The 18417-nt window shown below is 64.1% G+C and overlaps 1 protein-coding gene across 3 annotated transcripts; it reads left to right on the top strand.

Annotated features, from left to right (window-relative positions):
* Positions 1-801: 801 nt before the first annotated feature.
* Positions 802-18417, top strand: LOC309865642 (tripartite motif-containing protein 26). Of its 3 annotated transcripts, none has more exons than XM_082732198.1 (8): positions 802-1106; positions 11960-12446; positions 12562-12657; positions 13277-13507; positions 14771-14793; positions 15170-15285; positions 16237-16269; positions 16649-18417. In XM_082732198.1, the coding sequence occupies exons 2-8, from the start codon at positions 12009-12011 to the stop codon at positions 17329-17331; spliced, it is 1620 nt and encodes a 539-aa protein (XP_082588324.1). In that variant the 5' UTR covers positions 802-1106; positions 11960-12008; the 3' UTR covers positions 17332-18417. The 3 variants fall into 3 exon arrangements, with proteins under 3 accessions (XP_082588324.1, XP_082588325.1, XP_082588323.1); XM_082732199.1 differs by lacking the exon at positions 802-1106 and adding an exon at positions 1820-1958; XM_082732197.1 differs by lacking the exon at positions 802-1106 and adding an exon at positions 1832-1925.

Raw genomic sequence — 18417 nt, forward strand, 5'->3', positions numbered from 1 at the left:
GGTTCATATACACAATGGAATATTATTCAGGCACCAGAAAGGATGAATACTCACCATTTGCATTGACACAGATGGAACTAGAGGGCATTATGCTAAGCAAAATGTCCATCCGAGAAAGATATCATATGGTCTCAGTGATATGTGGAATTTAAGAAACAAAACAAAGGATCGTAGGGGAAGCGAGGGGACAATAAAATAAGAGAAACCAGAGAGGGAGTCTATCACTGGAAGCAAACTGAGGGTTGCAGGGGGGGCGGGTACGAAGGAGGGCACGTGGTGTCATGAGCACTGGGTGTTGTCCGCAACTGACGAATCACTGATCTCTACCTCTGAAACCAATTATATATTAATTAATCAAATTTAAATAAATAAAAGTGAAATGGGTGAATGAATGACAGCCCGCGCACACAGAAAGTGGAAGAGACGCTGCCCGACGGGACCTGGCGCGGCGATGGAAGGCCCTCCGAGATGCGGGTTGAGCCGACCCGCCCGACGGGACCTGGCGCGGCGATGGAAGGCCCTCCGAGATGCGGGTTGAGCCGACCCGCAAGAAGCGGGCAGCCGCGTCCGGAGCTGGGACCCCGCGAGCGATGCGCGGGGCCTCCTGACTGCAAGTGTGCGGGGAAGAGACCGACTGTCGGAAGCAGGGCACCGGGCCTCTCCGGCGGGACGATCCCCGAACGGCCTCTGAGTGGGGCGGCGGGTCCTAGGGACGCGAGGGCGCAGATCCGTGGCCGAAACCTGCCGCCGTCTTCCCGGCGGCGTCCAGCGGAGCCGGCGCTCTGACCGCAGCCAGCGCCCGCGCGCCCCGGTCCCGCCCGGGAGGGGAGGGCCACACCCCTCGCCCGGGAGGAGACCGAGAGCGAGAGGACCGCCCGGCGCGGGGGCGGAGACCGAGGGCGCGTAGGTCGGAACCGGCACCCGCCACACCGCCACTCTAGAAAGCGGGTGCTTTCGCCTCAAATTCCTGCCCCACCCCGCGCGAGGGGCGGGTCCCGGGCCGGTTCTAGGGTTTGGGACCCTGAGAGCCACGCTCTTTCCCCCGGCGAGACGGCCGACCCGCGCCCACTCCGGGACCTCGTGACCACCCTTCCGGGCGGGAGCAGGTAGGTGGCTGGCGCGGTGACCCTTTGCCCGCCGCCCCCACCCCGCGCAGCCCGGGGGTGCGGGGGTGCGGGGGATACGCCGGAGCCCCAGGAAAGCCCCCCCACCGCCGCGAGGGCTCGAGGCACCCGGGACCCAGCCACCGGGAGGGAGACAGCTGCACGGGGCGGGTCCGGGCCGCCAGCGCCTGGAGCCTCGCTTGTCCCTTCTGTGCAGTGGGGACAGTCGTGCTGCCCTGCTGAAAGGTGTTTTGGGTACAGCTCCTCGCGCATCGCGGATGCCTCGAAAAGGGGAGCTGATTTTTGTAAAAAACCCCGTTTAAGGACGTGCTTGGTAAAGGCCTTCCGGGTTCAGGAAGCGAAATTAGGCCAGGTTGGGGGCAGGGAGTCCCAGTTAATGCCGAGCGTGTGGCGAGCCCCGCTCGGCCGCAGAGCCCCGCTCCGGCCCGGAGCGCGCGCAGGGGGAGGGCTGGGGTTCCCGCCCAGCTAGGCCTCCGCACGGCGCCCCTCTCCAGCGCCCCGGGAGCGCGCCCTGCCCGCCCCACCCCCGCTGCGGCTCCCGCGCACCCCGGCTCCGCCCGGTCGCAGGTCCGTGCGCTCCGGCCCTCGTCGCCCCGCCCCCTTCAGAGGCCCCCGGATTTGCCCAGTGATGGTGACGTAGAGGAGACTCGCGCTCCCATTGGGAGACGGTGTTAGGCAGGAGCCAATCCGGGCGCTGATCCGGGGAGAAATCTCGGAGCCGCGCTCGGCGGATCCCGGAGGCCGCGCGGTGGGGACGCGACCCGGAACCGGCCGCGGCGGGAGAGCCGGGAGGCCCCCCAGGTCGGTGTTCGCGGCCGGGAGCGCGGCGGTGCGGTGAGTCGGGGAAGCCGACGCGGGGTCGGGGGCGAGGTGGTGGGCGATCTGCCGCGGCGCGCACGCTGGGCCCGGGCCGGCCTCCGCCCCGAACGCCAGCAGGTGCCCGGGGCTCCGGGCAGGGGGGGGGGGGTAGGTTGTGCAGTAAGGCAGGTGGGCCCCCTGTCCTCGGAGCCGTGCACGAACTCCCTCCGCCGGCCGCGAGCGCCCTCCCTCATTATCTGTCCCCACTTGGCTCTCGAGGAAGGTCCGGCTTCCCTCTGCACCCTGGATCCTGACCCCACCGCGAGGATGGGGGAATGGCATCCGGTCATGCCTGCTGCAGATCGTGCGGGGACACTGCCCGAGCCTCCCCCAAGTTTAGAAGCAGCAGCTCTTTGAACAAACAGGCTTTATGGGGTTTCTTCCCCAAAGTGCATGTTTTTTTCTGAATAGATTTGTTTAGAACAACTCTAAGCTCATAGAAGAAATTGCAAAGGTAGTAGGGTTCCCACATATCCCAGACCTTTCCCCCCTTGATTAACATCTTACGTTCTCATGATGCATTTGTTACAGTTAATAAACCGGTATCGATCTGTTATTGGCCCAAGTCTGTCCTTCTCCCGACTGACCACGTGTCCACCTAAGCACCTGTTCTGTGGGGTGATCCCACCACGTTACCAGGTTGCATTTGGTTGTCATGTCTGGTGAGGCTCTGCTTGGCTGTGGGGTGATCTTGACAGTTTTGAGAAATGCTGGTGGGGTATAGGGTGCCCGTTTACTGGAATTGGATGTTTTTCTCCTGAGACCCGGCTCTCGCTTATTGGAAGGCTACTGAGGTGGGTTGCCCTGTTGATGACCTGGCATCAAGGGTACATACTGTCCACACGATTTAAGACTTGATGTTGTTTGGGATCCCCTGAGAAAGTGTTTAGCAGGTTTCTCGGCTGTAATATCTCGCGCCCCCCCCTCCCGCCCCGCCATTTCACACTCTACTCTTTGCAAAGAAGTGACTGTGCAGCCCACACCCGAGGAGGGGCCGGTAGGCTTCTCCTCCTCGAGGACAAGTAGCTACACCCAGGGTTTGGAACTGTTTGCACGGCAAATCATCTCTCTTGGCCTTATTAACTTATTCAACCCATTAGCACCAGCACGGACTCGTGGGTGTTTATTTTGTACTTTCGGGTATAATCCAATCCTCCTTTATTTTGTTGCTCCAGTTGTTGTGGCTTTGGTTCCTGGGGGCTCTTCCAAGTTGGCTCCTGTGGCCTTCCCTGCGTGTAGTTTTATAGAGCTTTTTACTGTTGAAAGCACTTTGACTGGGGGGCGTCCCATGAACATCAAACAGTGTGATGAACTTGACAAGACGTTGTTCTTCCCCTCCTTGAGAGGTAAGTAAGGAAGCAGAGGCCCAGGAGAAGGTGATATCTTAGCCGTCTCTTTCCTGCAAGGGAGGGACAGGCTGGTGTCAGACCACCCCAGAACGCATCGCGAGCCGCAGAGGAAGTCCATGGTCCGAACTGAGGTTTCTTGAGGTGACTCCAGACTTGGGCCTCGGGATCAGAATGGAAAGACAGTGGCTTTGGAAAACAAAGGCTTAACTGGACTGTTAGCCAGGAGGAAGTACAGCTCACCAGATCGGTACACATGAAACGTTGACGACCTCCCCAAAACAGTGTGTGTGGAGGGAGGCAGGGGGAGATTCGGGAAATGTTTGTGGTCAAGAACGTCGAATCAGAGGGGCCTTCTGCAGAAGCAAGATTCTGAAGGGGCCAAGGGAAGCCTGGTGGGGGTGGGGGTTCTGGAGGCATGGAGCACGTCTGTGCCAGGTCCTGGGGATAGGGACCGGCGAGGAATGGTGCCTGGGTTCACCTTCTGGCCGGGGGAGGTGGGTAGCCGCGTCAGCTGCTGGTAGTACTGTAATGACCCGTGGCACTTGCAGAGCTGCGGGAGCCTCCCAGGGTGGGGGGAGCCGTTCAGCTGGAAGGTGGGATGGGCATGGGGGCCTCACACGGGTGGTGTCTGATTCCAGCCGTCCACGATGTGCTGGGACAGAGACCATGTGCAAGCACAGGGCGTAGGGATTGGAGGCCCTAGAGAAGGAGCTGTGTTAGATCGTGGGGGCTGTGTGGGCCCTGTGGTGCAGTGCTGGCCACGGCTAGGACGGAAGGGGGAGAGGGCCAAGAGGAGAGCAGTGTGTTCACGGCGCCTGGTAGGAGACGGGCTGCACTGCACCAGATCTAAGAGGCGGTCAGGTTATACATGCTCCACGTGGAAAACACGTCCCCCCAGTTCAGTTAGGATATGCTACGGATCACGTTTCAGAGAGGCTGCAATGCAGTGTGTGGGTATCTTACGTTCGATGAGAAGTGTACCCCCTTGCCAGTTCTCAGATCCCTCCTCGCTCCAGGAAGTGAGTGGTTGAGCATCTCCGTCTCACTAACCTGCAGATGGTGAGTTCCAGGCTCCACTGATGATCTTGAAAGAACTCGTCTGATAAGCTGGCCCTGTCCTGCCTGATGGCCAGATTGTGGAAACCAGCACAGAGGGTGCCTGACCCACAGATTCCATCTGTGTGTAGTGATGTCGGCCGTGACATTAGGCTGCACACAACGCTCGTGCGCTCGCTGCGCACTGACTTTGGTCTGCCTGCACATGGCCTAGGTGCCCCCCCACCCCCACCTCTTCTGGTCCTGTGGAGCTGTGCAAAGGTCAAGAACAGGGCCCCAGGCTGCACAGCTGAGTCGTGGCCGCTGGGTGAAAACGGGGTTTCAGTGGGGAGTCCTCCTTGTCAGCTTTGGTTAGAGTAACAGCCAGGGACGAAAGAAGATTCTGATCGTGTCCCCGGAGCTGCGGATGGGGCCCGAGCGCCAAGAGCGGCTGGGGCATCCGGCAAGCCCTGGCTGGTTGCATTCCACCTGTGGGGCGGGAGGGGGAGCTGCCACCGGGTGTCTATCTTTGTCTAGAGAAAGGGGCAGATATTTTTGGGGGGGCGGGGCACAAATTCTTTGTGTATTTCAGCCCAGTCACCTTCAATAACGTCCTGTGCTGTATCAGGCAGGATTCCCTTTTTGGGTCAGGTGACTCCCAGGTGCACGGGGCTGAACAGAAAGGCCATTTACTGCCTCGAGCAGTGGCACAGGTCAAGGGTCGATCCAGCTCCAGGCGCAGCCCGAGGAGGGTTTTAAGAGGTGCCCTGAGGATCCGGTTTCTTCTGCTTCCTCTCCGGGTTGGCTTCCTTCTCCAACGGGCTGGCCCTCTGCTTTGCAGAACTGCTCTTGTAGCTTCAAACCGTGCTGATGTCGCCTCTTGAAATCGTGCTCGTCTCAGCAAGGTCTCCTTGTGACTGGCAGACTCGAGTCGTAGCCTTGCCTCTGAAGCAAGCCCCGAGGTCAGGCAGGTGTAGACCCATTCCCTTGCTCCACCGTGAGCCGAGGGGGAGCTGTGGGGGAAGAACCTGCTCCAAGGGAGCAATGTTAGCAAGGGAAGGGCGCGTGGAAGCCGGGCAGACCCCTCCCTGACGGTAAAGCGTCTGCAGGGCGACTGCTGGGAGCGGGGAGCACGGTGCCGGCCTGCTGTCGTCTGCTGCAGGGCTCTGCCCCAGCTGCTCTGCCCTTCCCACTGCGTCCCCCTCCCTTCCCTCAGCATTCAGCACGTACATGCACACACCGCACACACCGCGGGATTCCCTTTCCCTCCTGGAGACGCACCCGCGTCGACGCCCACAGCGGCAGGCGCTGGCAAGGCCGTGAGGCAGCATGAGCGCCCGTGGCCTGCCACTTGGAACGCACACTGCTACAGTCAGTGTGGGAACAGGGTGGCCCGACTGGGTCAAGGATGCATCTGCTTGCTTGTGTGTCCCAGGACACGTGTACGGACCTTCACAGAACGGTGTTTGCCATTGTCCCAAACCTGAAACGGTCAGGGGGCCGGGAGAAGGGGCCCGCGGGCACACTTCATCTTCGTGCGTGCCACAGACGCCGTGTGTGTTACGGACAGGGGTTCGTGGCGACCCTGCAGCGGGCACGTCTGTCGAACCCACTTTGCAGCTGCTGTTTCTGGCTCTGTGTCTGTGTGTCTCAGGATATCTCAGATTTCTCAGACTGTGCGTCGTTAGTATAGTTAATGTAGTTGTTACTGCGATCTCGTGGGCTCCTGTGACTAACGCTTAGGTGACAGCAGTTCTTGGAATGAGTCATTTCGTAATCAAGGTCTGTCTTTAGCTCTGACACGACTGTGCACTTTGTGCACTGCCACAGAGCGTAAACACAACTTTCGTGTGTGCTCCTGGCTGGCCCTGTGGCAGTATTCACTCCGTTGTGCTGGTCTGGGACCGAGCCACCAGTATCTCCAAGGTAGAGTCACGTCGGAAAGCAGTGAAAATGAACAGAGGCAGCTCCGTCCCTGTGAGTGAGCCGCACAACGTGGTGTTTCTGCGCACCCCTGCAGACAAATGCACTGCGATCACGTCTGTACCAGGGAGCGTAAAGTGTGCTTGACAAACGCACGGTGCGGTGTATACGGGAGGGAGTGACGGGCATGGTCCCGCACGCCCCTGCCCCGCATCTCCCAGGCCTGCTGTTCTTGCCGCTCGGGGCACCGGGCAGTGCGGCTGTCTGTGCCGCGTCGTGGAGCTTCCGGTCAGACGGGAGGGGCAGGTGGGGAGGACGGCTGCCTCCTGCGGGTAAGGCAGACACGTCCGCGTCCACACGTGATAGGGAGAGCTGCCGAGAAACCGGAGGGTCCTGATGAGCCTGGCCTCGCCCCTGCTGAGACGTGCACAAGGGCAGTGTGGGGGCAGAGCATGTGGCCTCTGCTTGTCCCTCAGGAAGGATCCGATGAGGGGGGTGGCTTTCAGCAGATACTGCGGGCTGGGCCAGGAGTGGGGCTCCCTGGGGGTGAAGCCCTTTCAGATGGCTCATGCGGCAGGGAGGCTTGGGCAGGGGGAGCGTGGCACCTTCCGGGGCCTGGAGAGGGGTTTGGTTTGGCCATGGGGTCAGGTCTGGGGGGGAATAGCGGGAAATGAGCCTGCAGACCAGGCAGGGCTGGGCGTCGCAGAGGCTGGAGGGAGATGTGACTTTGCCCCTGGAGCCGCAGAGAGCCTCGGAGGGGTTTCCCCCGGGGTGGCCATGCGGACACAGGGATGTTTGAGCACAGGGAGGGGTATGTTTGGAGAGCTGAAGGCCGGCCTTGGGGGCCGGCACGCTGAGCAGCGGAGGCCGGAGCCATAAGTAATCCTTGGGAGCCATACGTTTGTTGGGAAATCCTTGGGGTTTGTGGCCCCCACCATCAGCCCCAGTCCCAACCCCCAGAGTCTCACCCGGCCGTAGGACAGTGTGCTGGGGGCTCTGGGAGGGCAGGGATTTTGCCCTGTGTGGTGTCCCCAGTGCCCAGCACATAGTAGGTCTCCAGCACAAATCTGTGAACTCTTGGAGGCGCTCTGCCCCCGAGAGCTCCTCCTTGGCGCCCTGAGGCCCGTCCCATGCCCCGCTGAGCCCTGGAGCGGTTCCCGCCGTTCAGAGCGCATCTCATCCTGGCCCCGGGGATTCAGAGCACGCTGACCCTGGCCCTGGGGAGAACCGTCACCCACCCATAACCTCAGGAATGCACTGTCCAGGGGCCTGTGTCCCCTGAGGCCACCCAGCGCCAGGCCCATAGCCACGGCTGTAGACTCTGAGGGGCCCTGTGACATCATCCGCCGCGCTGTGGCCGCTCATCCGGAATCTGAATTCCGTCCTCGAGGTTTGGAAGAGGTGTCACAGGCAGTGACTTCGAGGGGAGTTTGCTCGTTGAAATGGGGCTTCACCGCATCGGGCTCCCTGCTCAGTGGGGAGCCTGCGCCTCCCTCTCCTGCTCCCCCTGCTTGGGTTCCCTCTCTCGCTGTCTCTCTCTCTGTCAAATAAATAAAATCTAAAAGGAAAAAAGAAAGCAATGGGGCTTCACCTGGGGCCCCAGGAGCCCCGGGTGGGTTTCCCACAGGGATGGAGCCCTCAGCTACGTGCTCTGATGAAGGGAAAGGCGGGGCTCCTGTCAGACCCCCGAGGGAGGGCACGAGGAGCAGCCCTGGAGGCCAGGGTGCAAACCACGGCCCATCCGCTCCCTCCTCCAAGCGGTGAAGACCGCGGCTGAGGCTCGGTGTCTCCTGGGCGCCTCCCAGGGCATCCTGGGGGGATTGGTGCGGGGCAGCAGGAGCCACGGAAGACGGAAGGAGAGTTCGGGTCCAGAGCAGAAGTTGGCAGCTGTGAAGAAACAAGGGCGGGAGCTCTGACCAGTTCGGCGGCTGCAGGGCCGGCGCAGGGGTGGGGCGAGGCGCGTGAGGCGCGTGAGGCGCGACTCGGACCGCAGCCTCCTTCCGCTGGATCTTGCGGCTCCCCGCCATTCTCTTCGGCAGGAGTCGTGCCCGGGTCCTGCAGCCTCCAGTGTGCTGCCTGCACCTGGCCCACCTGGCCCACCTGTCCCCGTGGACTGAGGGGCCTTTCTGAGGTCAGAGAACAGTGAGGAGGGGAGAGGGGGGAGGGACCACCCACCCAGACAGGGAGGGGTGTTTCCAGCTCTGCCTGCCTCCAGTTCACACCCAGCCTCTGGCTTCTAGAAGGGACGGAAGAGCTGGCCACGCCGGAGTGGGGATGCGTGGCCTCTGCCACGAGCGCCCCCATGGATGACCCCAGGCTTCTGAATTCTCATCTGGGGACGGGGTCTGGGTAGGCGTGGCCGTTGTGGAGGCTTTTTCCAGCTCTGGCTTTCTGTGGTTCCTGTCTGCCCCGGCTCCAGGCATGGAGCTTGGCGTGACGGCCGCCCCCAGCTCTGGAAGCCTGAGAGATAGAATGTTCCAGAAGCGTGAAGTGGTAGAGAGGGCAGAATGTAGGGGAGGTACTGGGGGTCGGTGTTTTGCTGGCTCTGAATGTGGGGTGGGGAGCAGACTCCCTGGAACCCCTGTGTCTAGCGTCTACACTGGCCAGCCCACACTGTCCAGCTTGAGAAATGCGTCCACACACACGGCCCCATCTGAGCTTCCTGGTGTCCCACAGGCTGGGACAGCCTTGCCATGAGGCCCCCCACCCCAAGCTGTGCCCCTCGGCCACCGCCAGCCCTCACCGAGCCTCTGTTCTCAGGAGAGCATCGTGAGCGCTGAGTAACGCGAGACGTGCGCAGGGCAGCCGAGGCGGTCTGAGTGCGTGCAGGTCACGTGGCCCTGCCTTGCGGGACCTCAGCCTTGTGTGCGAGCAGAAGCTGCCGTGGGCTCCGTCCGTGGGCTCAGTCCGTGGACTGGAGCGGCGGGACCACGCGGGAAGTGCTGGCCGCCGGCCGCTCTGTGCACAAGCGCCTGTTCAGCTCCCCGGAAGCCACTGCCCTGTGCAGACGGAGCACTGGCCTCTGCCCGCGGCAGCACCCTGATCTCCACCGGCGACCTTTAACGTCTTAACTGCCTACGCAGCCTCATACACCTTCCTTTCAGGACGACAGAAAACCGTAGCCCTGTGCTCACAAGGTTCCTGTGTGTCGTTCTGCTGAGCCGCGCAAAGCCGCTGTCCCCAGCTCCGGAGGTGGCAGCATGTGTCACCGACCTGGGATGTCCCCCTCACGCCTTCCGTAAACCCCAGCAGAAGTTAGGAGCAGCCCCGTAGTGCCTGGCCTTCTGTCAGCCTCTTTCTCGTTGTCCCAAAACTATCTTTATGGCTTCTTAACACGAAACAAAACAGGATCTAGTCAAGGTGTTTGCCTTTGGCTGTTTTTCCTCTTTTGGTCTTTTTAAGTCAAGAACAATTTTTTTTTGTGTGTGACATTCACTTTTTCTTAAGATTTATATATTTGTTTATTGGTGAGAGTGCACTGAGTGGGGAGGGCCAGAGCGAGAGGGAGACCAGCAGACTCTGCGCTCCGCGTAGAGCCCGACACGCGCCCCATCTCACCACCCTGAGCTCACGACCTGAGACCAAACCGAGATCCAGCGCGTCGCCAACAGCACCCCGGCGCCCCCGACATGGCTGGGCCAGGGTGCTCTGGAATGTGCCGTATTCTGGATGTGTCCGTTTCCTCGGGATGTGCTGGGGCTCAGCTCCCTGTCCCTTCTGTTTTCTGTGACTCAGAAGGCACGCCCAAAGGCTCGGTGCGGCCCTATCAGGCCAGTTGGGGCAGGATGACTCCAAGGGGATATCCTGTCTCCCCGTGGTGCCCTTTGGGGAAGCAGATGCCGGGTTGTGCACCCGTGAGCGCTGTGGGCTTGGGCAGGGCTTTGGTGATCGCCGGACTTCTGCGTTACCAAGGTTCCATGGCAGGCCATCCACGGGGGCCATCAGCAGCAGGGACATGTCCCCTGATCTCCCTCGTGGTCGGGCCAGCCTCTGATAATGAAGAGGGCTGCAGGGCGGTGTGCTGCGAGCGCCATCATGCCTGCTACACCGATGCGCCGCGTGCTTCTGTAGCCTGACCGGTTGGTACGTCGTGCCCGTGGGATTGCGGTGATGCGGGGTTGGCACGGAGCCTGGCTGCGAGCACCTGCTGTATGGGACAGGGCAGGTCTCATGCGGACAGTGAGCTGGGGCCGAGTGTCCGCAGCAGTTACCCTGCCGGCCCCGCAGCCGGGACAGAGACCCACGGCCTCTGCTTTTCAGCTGCAAGCCGCTCAGCAGTCACTGGGTGAAGGGCTCCCAGCCCACGGATCCCCAGCGCCGGCCGCTGCCCTGTTTGTGTCGGGCCTGACGGGCCTGACGGCTCGGGTCAGATGACGTCCCCAGCACAGGGAGACACCAGGCAGTCCCCAAGGTTGATTACCACCCAGCCAGCATCCTGCCCATGTTCCTGCACATGGGCTCTGCACGCACAGGAGCCCTCCAGATCTGTGCCAGGGCATCCAGTCCGAGGCGTGGTGACCCCACGTGGCTGGACCGTCCTGCGCTTTGTACGGCTCAGCTGTCGGACTGCGTCTGCCGTGCAGAAGCAGACCCTGTCTCCTGTTTTATTTCTGGCTGGGGTTCCTCTGCAGCTCCCTCGTGTTGCAGCAGGGAAGGGAGTGCAGGGTCCCTGGGCTCTCGGTGATGGGCTGACCGTGTCCAGAATCCACGGCAGCACTGACTCGCCCGTGGCCCCAGGCACTCCCCTCACGCCACAGCCGCTGGCTACCCTCCTTGGGTCCCAGTGCCGCCTGCCACCAGGGACTACAACATCCGTCCCTGTGGCGGCTTCGAACGCAGGTCCCCTCTTGCTGCCACGGTGCATGTCCACCCTGCTCTGTCCCTGCCTGCTCTCGCTAGATGTGGGAGGCTCCCCTTCCCTGGTTCCCCTGCAGATTCTCGGACTCAGCCTACTCAGCAAGCCCAAAGTCCGCATTTTATGATGGGCGGACTGAGAGGCTCAGAGCACGTAAGAGCGGTTCCTATGGTCACACAGGACGGGGCAGGAGGCCGCCCAGCCCTGTGGAAGCTCCTCGGACAGGACGTGGGCTGGGGTCGGCGGGCACGGAGGTCCGTGGGGGTGCACAGGGCTGAGGTCCGGTCTGCGCCGCTGCCATGCTCCCTCCAAGGGTCAGATCCCCAGCCGCAGGCCACAGTGACTGCCCGCTGGGAGTCCCCTCCACGCTGGTTTCTCGGGAGCGCGGCCCCATGGGCCACACCTGCCTACAGCGGTGTGGCCAGGCCGTGTACGGCGGCACACGGCATCTGCAGGGAAAGGGCACAAGACTGAAGCCACGGCGCAGCCCAGGGCACGTCCCTGACTCTCCAAGCTTCTGGAGTCTGGGCTAAGAGCCTCCGCATCTCCTGGGCTCCGGTGCCCGCCCCCACAAGCCCCGGGGCTGCTTGCGCTCTGCCCCACGCAGTGTAGACGCGGGAGGTGTGTGGGTGACGCGTCTCCTGCTAACCCAGATTTCGCTCCGTCATAAGCTGTGCCTCAGAGCAGGTCCCTGCGGCGCGGTCGGGCCAGCCACGCTGTGCTCTCTCCCCACACCCCTGCACCCGCTCTGTGCCGCGCCGCCCCTGCCCCTGCCCCTCCCTGGGCCTGCTCCTGACTCCGCGTCTGTCTCCCAGGACGAGAAGCCTCGTGGGCGCAGCGCGGCCCCTCCCAGCCAAGGGCACCATGGCCACGTCGGCGCCCCTGCGCAGCCTGGAGGAGGAGGTCACCTGCTCCATCTGCCTCGACTACCTGCGGGACCCCGTGACCATCGACTGCGGCCACGTGTTCTGCCGCAGCTGCACCACGGACGTGCGGCCGGCGTCGGGGGGCCGCCCCGTCTGCCCGCTCTGCAAGAAGCCGTTCAAGAAGGAGAACATCCGGCCGGTGTGGCAGCTGGCCAGCCTGGTGGAGAACATCGAGCGGCTGAAGGTGGACAAGGACAGGCAGCCGGGGGACGCGGCCCGGGAGCCACCGGATGCCAGGCTGTGCGAGCGGCACCGGGAGAAGCTGCATTACTACTGTGAGGACGACGGCAAGCTGCTGTGCGTCATGTGCCGCGAGTCCCGGGAACACAGGCCACACACGGCTGTCCTGGTGGAGAAGGCCGCCCAGCCCCACAGGGTAAGCCGGCTCCACCCCGCCCAGGGGCGAGGCCGGGCGCCGCCCCCCCAACGCTTGTGGCCCGCAGTGGGGCTCCGCCGCAGCGCGCCCATCCCCGTGGCTTGTCTTTCCGCAGGAGAAAATCCTGAACCACCTGAGTACCCTGAGGAGAGACCGGGACAAAATTCAGGGCTCCCAGGCCAAGGGAGAAGCTGATATCCTGACTGCACTGGTGCGTGGGCTGCGAGAGCCTGAGGCCGCGGCCACGTGGGAGGGAGCTGGGGGGCCGCGTGGTGGAGGCTGAGCCCTGACGGTCTGAGCTGGGGGGCTTCGGGCTGGCTTCCTCGTCTGGTGTGCGCGGGCGCTCCTGCACACGTGGCACTCGCTGCAGCCGTGGGCCACGTCCGGCAGCAGCTGTCGGGACTGCCAGAGTACGCAGGGGACCGAGGAGGTCCCGGCAAAGCCCTTCCTGTTACAGATGGGGGGACCGGACTCCCGAGGTGGGGGGGAGCCAGGGGCTTTGGGAGGGGGGTGCTGGCTGCAGGAAGAGCACAGTGGGGAGGCCTGGGGCATCCTGGGGACCCTGTGTGCTGAGTCCTGCAGCCAGGGCTACCGCACTTGGGAAGCAGAGACAGCACTTCGTGTTTGATTAGAGATGGGGTGCGAGGGCTGGCCCCGCATCTCCTGCAGGGGAGTCTGTGTCGGCGGGAGGCTGGCCCAGCCGTGCTCTGAAGTCCCACAGTGCACGGATAGGGGTGCGAGCCAGCCTCCTGCGGCCCCCCCGGAGACGCCGCCGGGGCGCTCCAACCTGGGGCAGGGCAGTCACCCGTCTCCCCTCCACACCCCTGCAGAAGAAGATCCAGGACCAGCGGCAGAACGTCATGGCCGAGTTTAAGCAGGCGCACGAGTTCCTGCGGGAGCGGGAGCAGCACCTGCTGGAGAAGCTGGAGGCGCTGCAGCAGGAGCTGACGGAGGGCCGCGAGAAGTACAAGAGCAGGGGTGTCGCGGAGCTGGCCCGGCTGGCGCTGGTCATCTCCGAGCTGGAGACCAAGGCGCAGCAGCCGGCCGCAGAGCTCCTGCAGGTGAGATGCCTCCGGGGCAGCCAGTCTCTGTCCCCCGTGCCCACATGGGACCCTGGGAGAGCCGCCACCTCTCAGGCTGTGACTTTCTCTACTGAAATGTCAGGAGAGTCACCCCCACCTGCCCCGCCTCCTCCCGTGGTCACACGAGCCCAAGAGGACGTGACCTGCATGGTGTCCCTTCAGAGGGCAAAGTACCAAAAACCAGTTGGAGGGGATTGGAAAGTGCCGTGGGAGAGGAAGGGAGAGCTAGGAGTGTTTTCGTCACGCCGTCCATCCTCGTCACAACCACCACAGCTCCCTGGCATCCACCCTGCAGGGGAAGCTACGGGCAGCCCGTGCTGCCGGGGTGGCCGAGGGAGGTCTGGAGGAGGTGAGCAAGGTTTTCTTTGGGATGGAGAGCAGGCCGGGTGCCCCGGCACACTTCCTGAAGGAGGCAGCTTGGATGCCAAGGGGGAGCGCCTTGAACGAGAGTGGAAACAGCCCCGTGCCGCCTTCCTCCTGGAGCCTCCCTGGACCTTCCCCCTGGGGGCCAGGAGGAGGCTGTGGTGGCCGGGCAGGTCAGCAGTGGAGCCCCCCACCTCCTCCAGGAAGATGCTGTCCCGGCCAGCAGCCTGGCCTCAGGAGACACAGCGTGGCAGGCTCTCCAGGACCCGCAGGGGAGCCGCCTGCTGCCCCTCCCTGAGCATTCTGGCTCGCGGATTGGGACTGGCGGGGGGTGAGGGCCCAGTATGAGAAGAACTCGCGCGGGCCCAGTGCCCAGTATGAGAAGAACTCGCGCGGGCCCAGCGGCCAGGCAGGTCAGGAGCCCGGCCCCAGCTCCACTCCTGGGCCCCTTGTTCTTGTCCCTCGTTTGGTCTAAAATGTGTCTCTGGCATTTTCCACAAATTCCTCCATCAGACGGGGATTAGGTCTCTTCCTGCCCCGTTCTCTGCCCCCGGGGAGGGGCAGCCCCCCGTTGCCCATCACGTGCGGTTGTGTGGGGAACAGAGAGAGACTGGCTGCGGTGCTGCTGGGGGCTGACATCCCGACGGGAGCCCCTCCCGCTCCACCCGGGGGAGCCGCAGGGGCCAGCGGAGCCTCCGGCGCCGCTCAGATGGAAGGCGCACCCGGGGCACAGGTGCCAGCATGGGGCGAGGGCACAGGGCGGGAGGAAGGGCCCACAGCCTTCTGTTCACTGTGCACCCCTGGCTCCCAGCGCTGTGGCACCTCTGTGAGTGGGGTCTGCGGCCACTGGGCTGATGCTTGTGCTTTCTTCCCGTCCAGGACACCAGGGACTTCGTGAACAGGTAACAGAGCTTCCTTTCCATGAGGCACCGCCCCCCCACGCCCCCTCCATGGGACTCTTGGAACGAACGGGTCCCACCTCGGCTAGGGTTAGGGTTAGCTGGAACAGGGCTGGGACCTGGAGACGTGCTCTCTGAAGCAGCCAGGGCTCCGCCGGGGTCTGAGAGGAGACGGACATGAGGGCAGAGACATGCTCGCAGGCAGTGTTCCGGATGCTCGCGTCCCGGCCCAGCCGGCGGCTGTTCACTCCGTGTTTCTGTGCCCGTGTTTCTCCGCTGATGGGGGACGGTCGTACCTTTCCTTCCCGCTTCATGGGGGAACGGGAACGGGAGAAGCGCAAGGAGAGCTGAGTGACGCGTCCGCCTGTCGTCTTCCCAGGTACCCACGGAAGAAGTTCTGGATCGGGAAGCCCATTGCTCGGGCGGTTAAGAAGAAGACGGGAGAGTTCTCCGAGAAACTTCAGTCCCTGCAGCGAGGCCTGAGAGAGTTCCAAGGTGGGCGTCGGGGTGCGCTGCAGTGGGGGCCGGGGTGCGCTGGGGTGGGGGCCGCGGTGCGCTGGGGGCCGGGGTGCGCTGGGGTGGGGGTCGGGCCTGGCTGGGGGCCGGGGTGCGCTGGGGTGGGGTCAGGGTGCGCTGGGGGCCGGGGTGCGCTGGGGTGGGGGTCGGGGTGCTCTGGGGTGGGGGCCGGGGTGCGCTGGGGTGGGGGCCGGGGTGCGCTGGGGTGGGGGCCGGGGTGCGCTGGGGTGGGGGTCGGGCCTGGCTGGGGGCCGGGGTGCGCTGGGGTGGGGTCAGGGTGCGCTGGGGGCCGCGGTGCGCTGGGGTGGGGGTTGGGGTGCACTGGGGTGGGGGCCGGGGTGCGCTGGGGTGGGGGCCGGGGTGCGCTGGGGTGGGGGCCGGGGTGCACTGGGGTGGGTGTCGGGCCTGGCTGGGGGCCGGGGTGCGCTGGGGTGGGGTCGGGGTGCGCTGGGGTGGGGGCCGGGGTGCGCTGGGGTGGGGGCCGGGGTGCGCTGGGGTGGGGGTCGGGGTGCGCTGGGGTGGGGGCCGGGGTGCGCTGGGGTGGGGGCCGGGCCTGGCTGGGGGCCGGGGTGCGCTGGGGTGGGGTCGGGGTGCGCTGGGGGCCGCGGTGCGCTGGGGTCGGGGTCGGGGTGCACTGGGGTGGGTGTCGGGCCTGGCTGGGGGCCGGGGTACGCGGGGCTGGGTGTCGGGCCTGGCTGGGGGCCGGGGTGCGCTGGGGTGGGCGTTGGAGCTGGGGCTCTGCATCAGAGGAGGGGCCACGTCCTTACTGTCATCTTTGGCCTCACTCTTGCGTCTCCTGGTTGTTTTCTGTTTTCTTCTTGGGATGTCAGGCAGGGAGGCCCTATCTGGAAATTAATCCTGTCTGAGCAGAAAACGGGCCCGTAGTTTTTCTGGGCGAGGGGGTCATTCCTGTCCTTTTCTCCTCCCCAGGGAAGCTGCTAAGAGACTTGGAATATAAGACAGGTGAGTGTCCAAGGGCCATTCCCAGTTCCCCTCCCATGAGGAACTCCGTCCCCACAGAGACTCTTGACTGTCCCCTGCTGCCCCCAGGGAGTCCTTTCTCTTACGCGGCTGAGATTTCCCAGCAGCAAGTCTGTACCCCGCGCCGGGCCTCTGGTCTGCAACAGAAGTCCGTGCTTGACTGCCTGACCCTCGTCTGCACAATGTTCTCCTCCGCCTGACCGCGTGGCTTCTGTTCCGAGGCCGTCTCTGCTGCCGACCCTGCATTGTGCTCCCTCTGTGCCCTGCTGTCAGGTTGTGCACTGCACAGCCCTTGCTTGTAGGGTGTGGCAGCCCTGCGGGGGCCCCCAGTGACCACACTTCTGTTCCGTTGTCCCCACAGTCAGTGTCACGCTGGACCCGCAGTCGGCGAGCGGGTACCTGCAGCTGTCGGAGGACTGGAAGTGTGTGACCTACAGCAGCCTCTACCAGAGCGCTTACCTGCACCCCCAGCAGTTCGACTGTGAGCCGGGGGTGCTGGGCAGGAAGGGCTTCACCTGGGGCAAGGTGTACTGGGAAGTGGAGGTGGACAGGGAGGGCTGGTCCGAGGATGAAGAGGAGGGCGAGGAGGAGGAGGAGGGGGAGGAGGAGGAGGAGGAGGAAGAGGAGGCAGGCTACGGGGACGGGTATGAGGACTGGGAGACAGATGAGGACGAGGAGTCGTTAGGGGAGGAAGAGGAGGAGGAGGAAGAGGAGGAAGAGGTCCTCGAAAGCTGCATGGTGGGGGTGGCCAGAGACTCTGTGAAGAGGAAGGGGGACCTGTCCCTGCGGCCGGAGGACGGGGTGTGGGCGCTGCGCCTCTCCTCCGCGGGCATCTGGGCCAACACGGACCCCGAGGCTGAGCTCTTCCCAGCCCTGCGGCCCCGGCGGGTGGGCATCGCCCTGGATTATGAAGGCGGCACTGTGACTTTTACCAACGCAGAGTCACAAGAACTCATCTACACCTTCACCGCTACCTTCACACGGCGCCTGGTCCCGTTCCTGTGGCTCAAGTGGCCTGGGACTCGCCTCCTGCTGCGACCCTGAGCCCACCGCTGCTTCCCTTCTCGGGGATTCCAGGACCATGACGGGGAGGGGGTGTCTGGCCGCGACACCCGGAGCAGGTGCACTCCCCGCCACCGCCCCGTGGCTCTGGCCCCTCGAGGCTCGCTCAGCGCCGCCGCTCCGTCCACACAGCCGCCTTCGGACTCGTCCCCCAGCCCCTGGGGGTCCCTGTGCGGACGTCTGACCCCGGAGTCCATGAGAGCCCTCTGCGGCCTCGGCCCAGCTCTGCACACACTCTGTTGAGCCAGAGACGAGACAGCCTTCCGTCGCCCCGTCTGGCGTCCCGTGCTGGCGTCCTCTGGGGGAGCACAGGTGACCGCACCGAGGCCACCTGCTGTGCCCGGCGTCCCCCTTGCCCACATCCTCTCCGCTGCCAGCCTTCCCTGCCCCAACTCAGCATCCCCCACGCGAGCAGGGCAGAAGCCCACCACGGTTTCCAGGAGGTTTGAACAAGTTTCCAAGGTGCCGCAGAGTCGCCCAGCCTGGAGCCGGCGCCTCGATGCTCTGAGACCAGGGTCGAGCGTCTGACCTAGGACCCCCGGAGCTGCTTGGGGGAGGGATCTGGATGCACGTGGCTCTGAGGCCTTGTGTGTGGTCAGCGATCAGTAAGTGACCTGAGGGTGAGGCTTTGGGAGATGGTGACGGGAGTCCGGAACACTGCTCTTGGTGGGTCATCTGAGGTCACCAGGGCAGACGCCCGTCCAGGCCAGCCCTCCCTTGGAAGCCCCGGCCCGTGCCCCCTGCACAGTGGAAACTTGGTCCGGATGACTCTGCAGGCCCCTCCATCCTGCGACGGGGCAGTGGGGAGAGGAGAGGACGCCAGCAGGGCTCCCGGAGCTCGCCTTCGTGTAGGGTGAGGGCTGGACCGCGGCCTCGTGGCGCTCGCACGCTCCTGCTCCCGCCGGACACCCACAGCCTGTGTGTGCACCCGTCCCAGGCCCCGGCACCTCGGCCCCCACAGCACCTGGCAAGGTCCCTGCTATTTCTGCCTCTAGTTTTATACCCCCATGCACCTCCCGCAGGGCTGGGCACACAGCAGGTGCTCAATAAAGACTTGTGCAATGAGCA

This window comes from Mustela nivalis (genome assembly GCF_964662115.1).
Source record: "Mustela nivalis genome assembly, chromosome: 5".
Taxonomy (NCBI): domain Eukaryota; kingdom Metazoa; phylum Chordata; class Mammalia; order Carnivora; family Mustelidae; genus Mustela; species Mustela nivalis.

Bases quoted from the DNA above. Each gene is read 5' to 3' on its own strand.
- LOC309865642 (XM_082732198.1), top strand. From the start codon at position 12,009: ATGGCCACGTCGGCGCCCCTGCGCAGCCTGGAGGAGGAGGTCACCTGC. The intron at 13,508-14,770 runs GTGAGATGCCTC...CTTCCCGTCCAG, and splicing joins CGGCCGCAGAGCTCCTGCAG to GACACCAGGGACTTCGTGAA. The intron at 14,794-15,169 runs GTAACAGAGCTT...TCGTCTTCCCAG, and splicing joins ACCAGGGACTTCGTGAACAG to GTACCCACGGAAGAAGTTCT.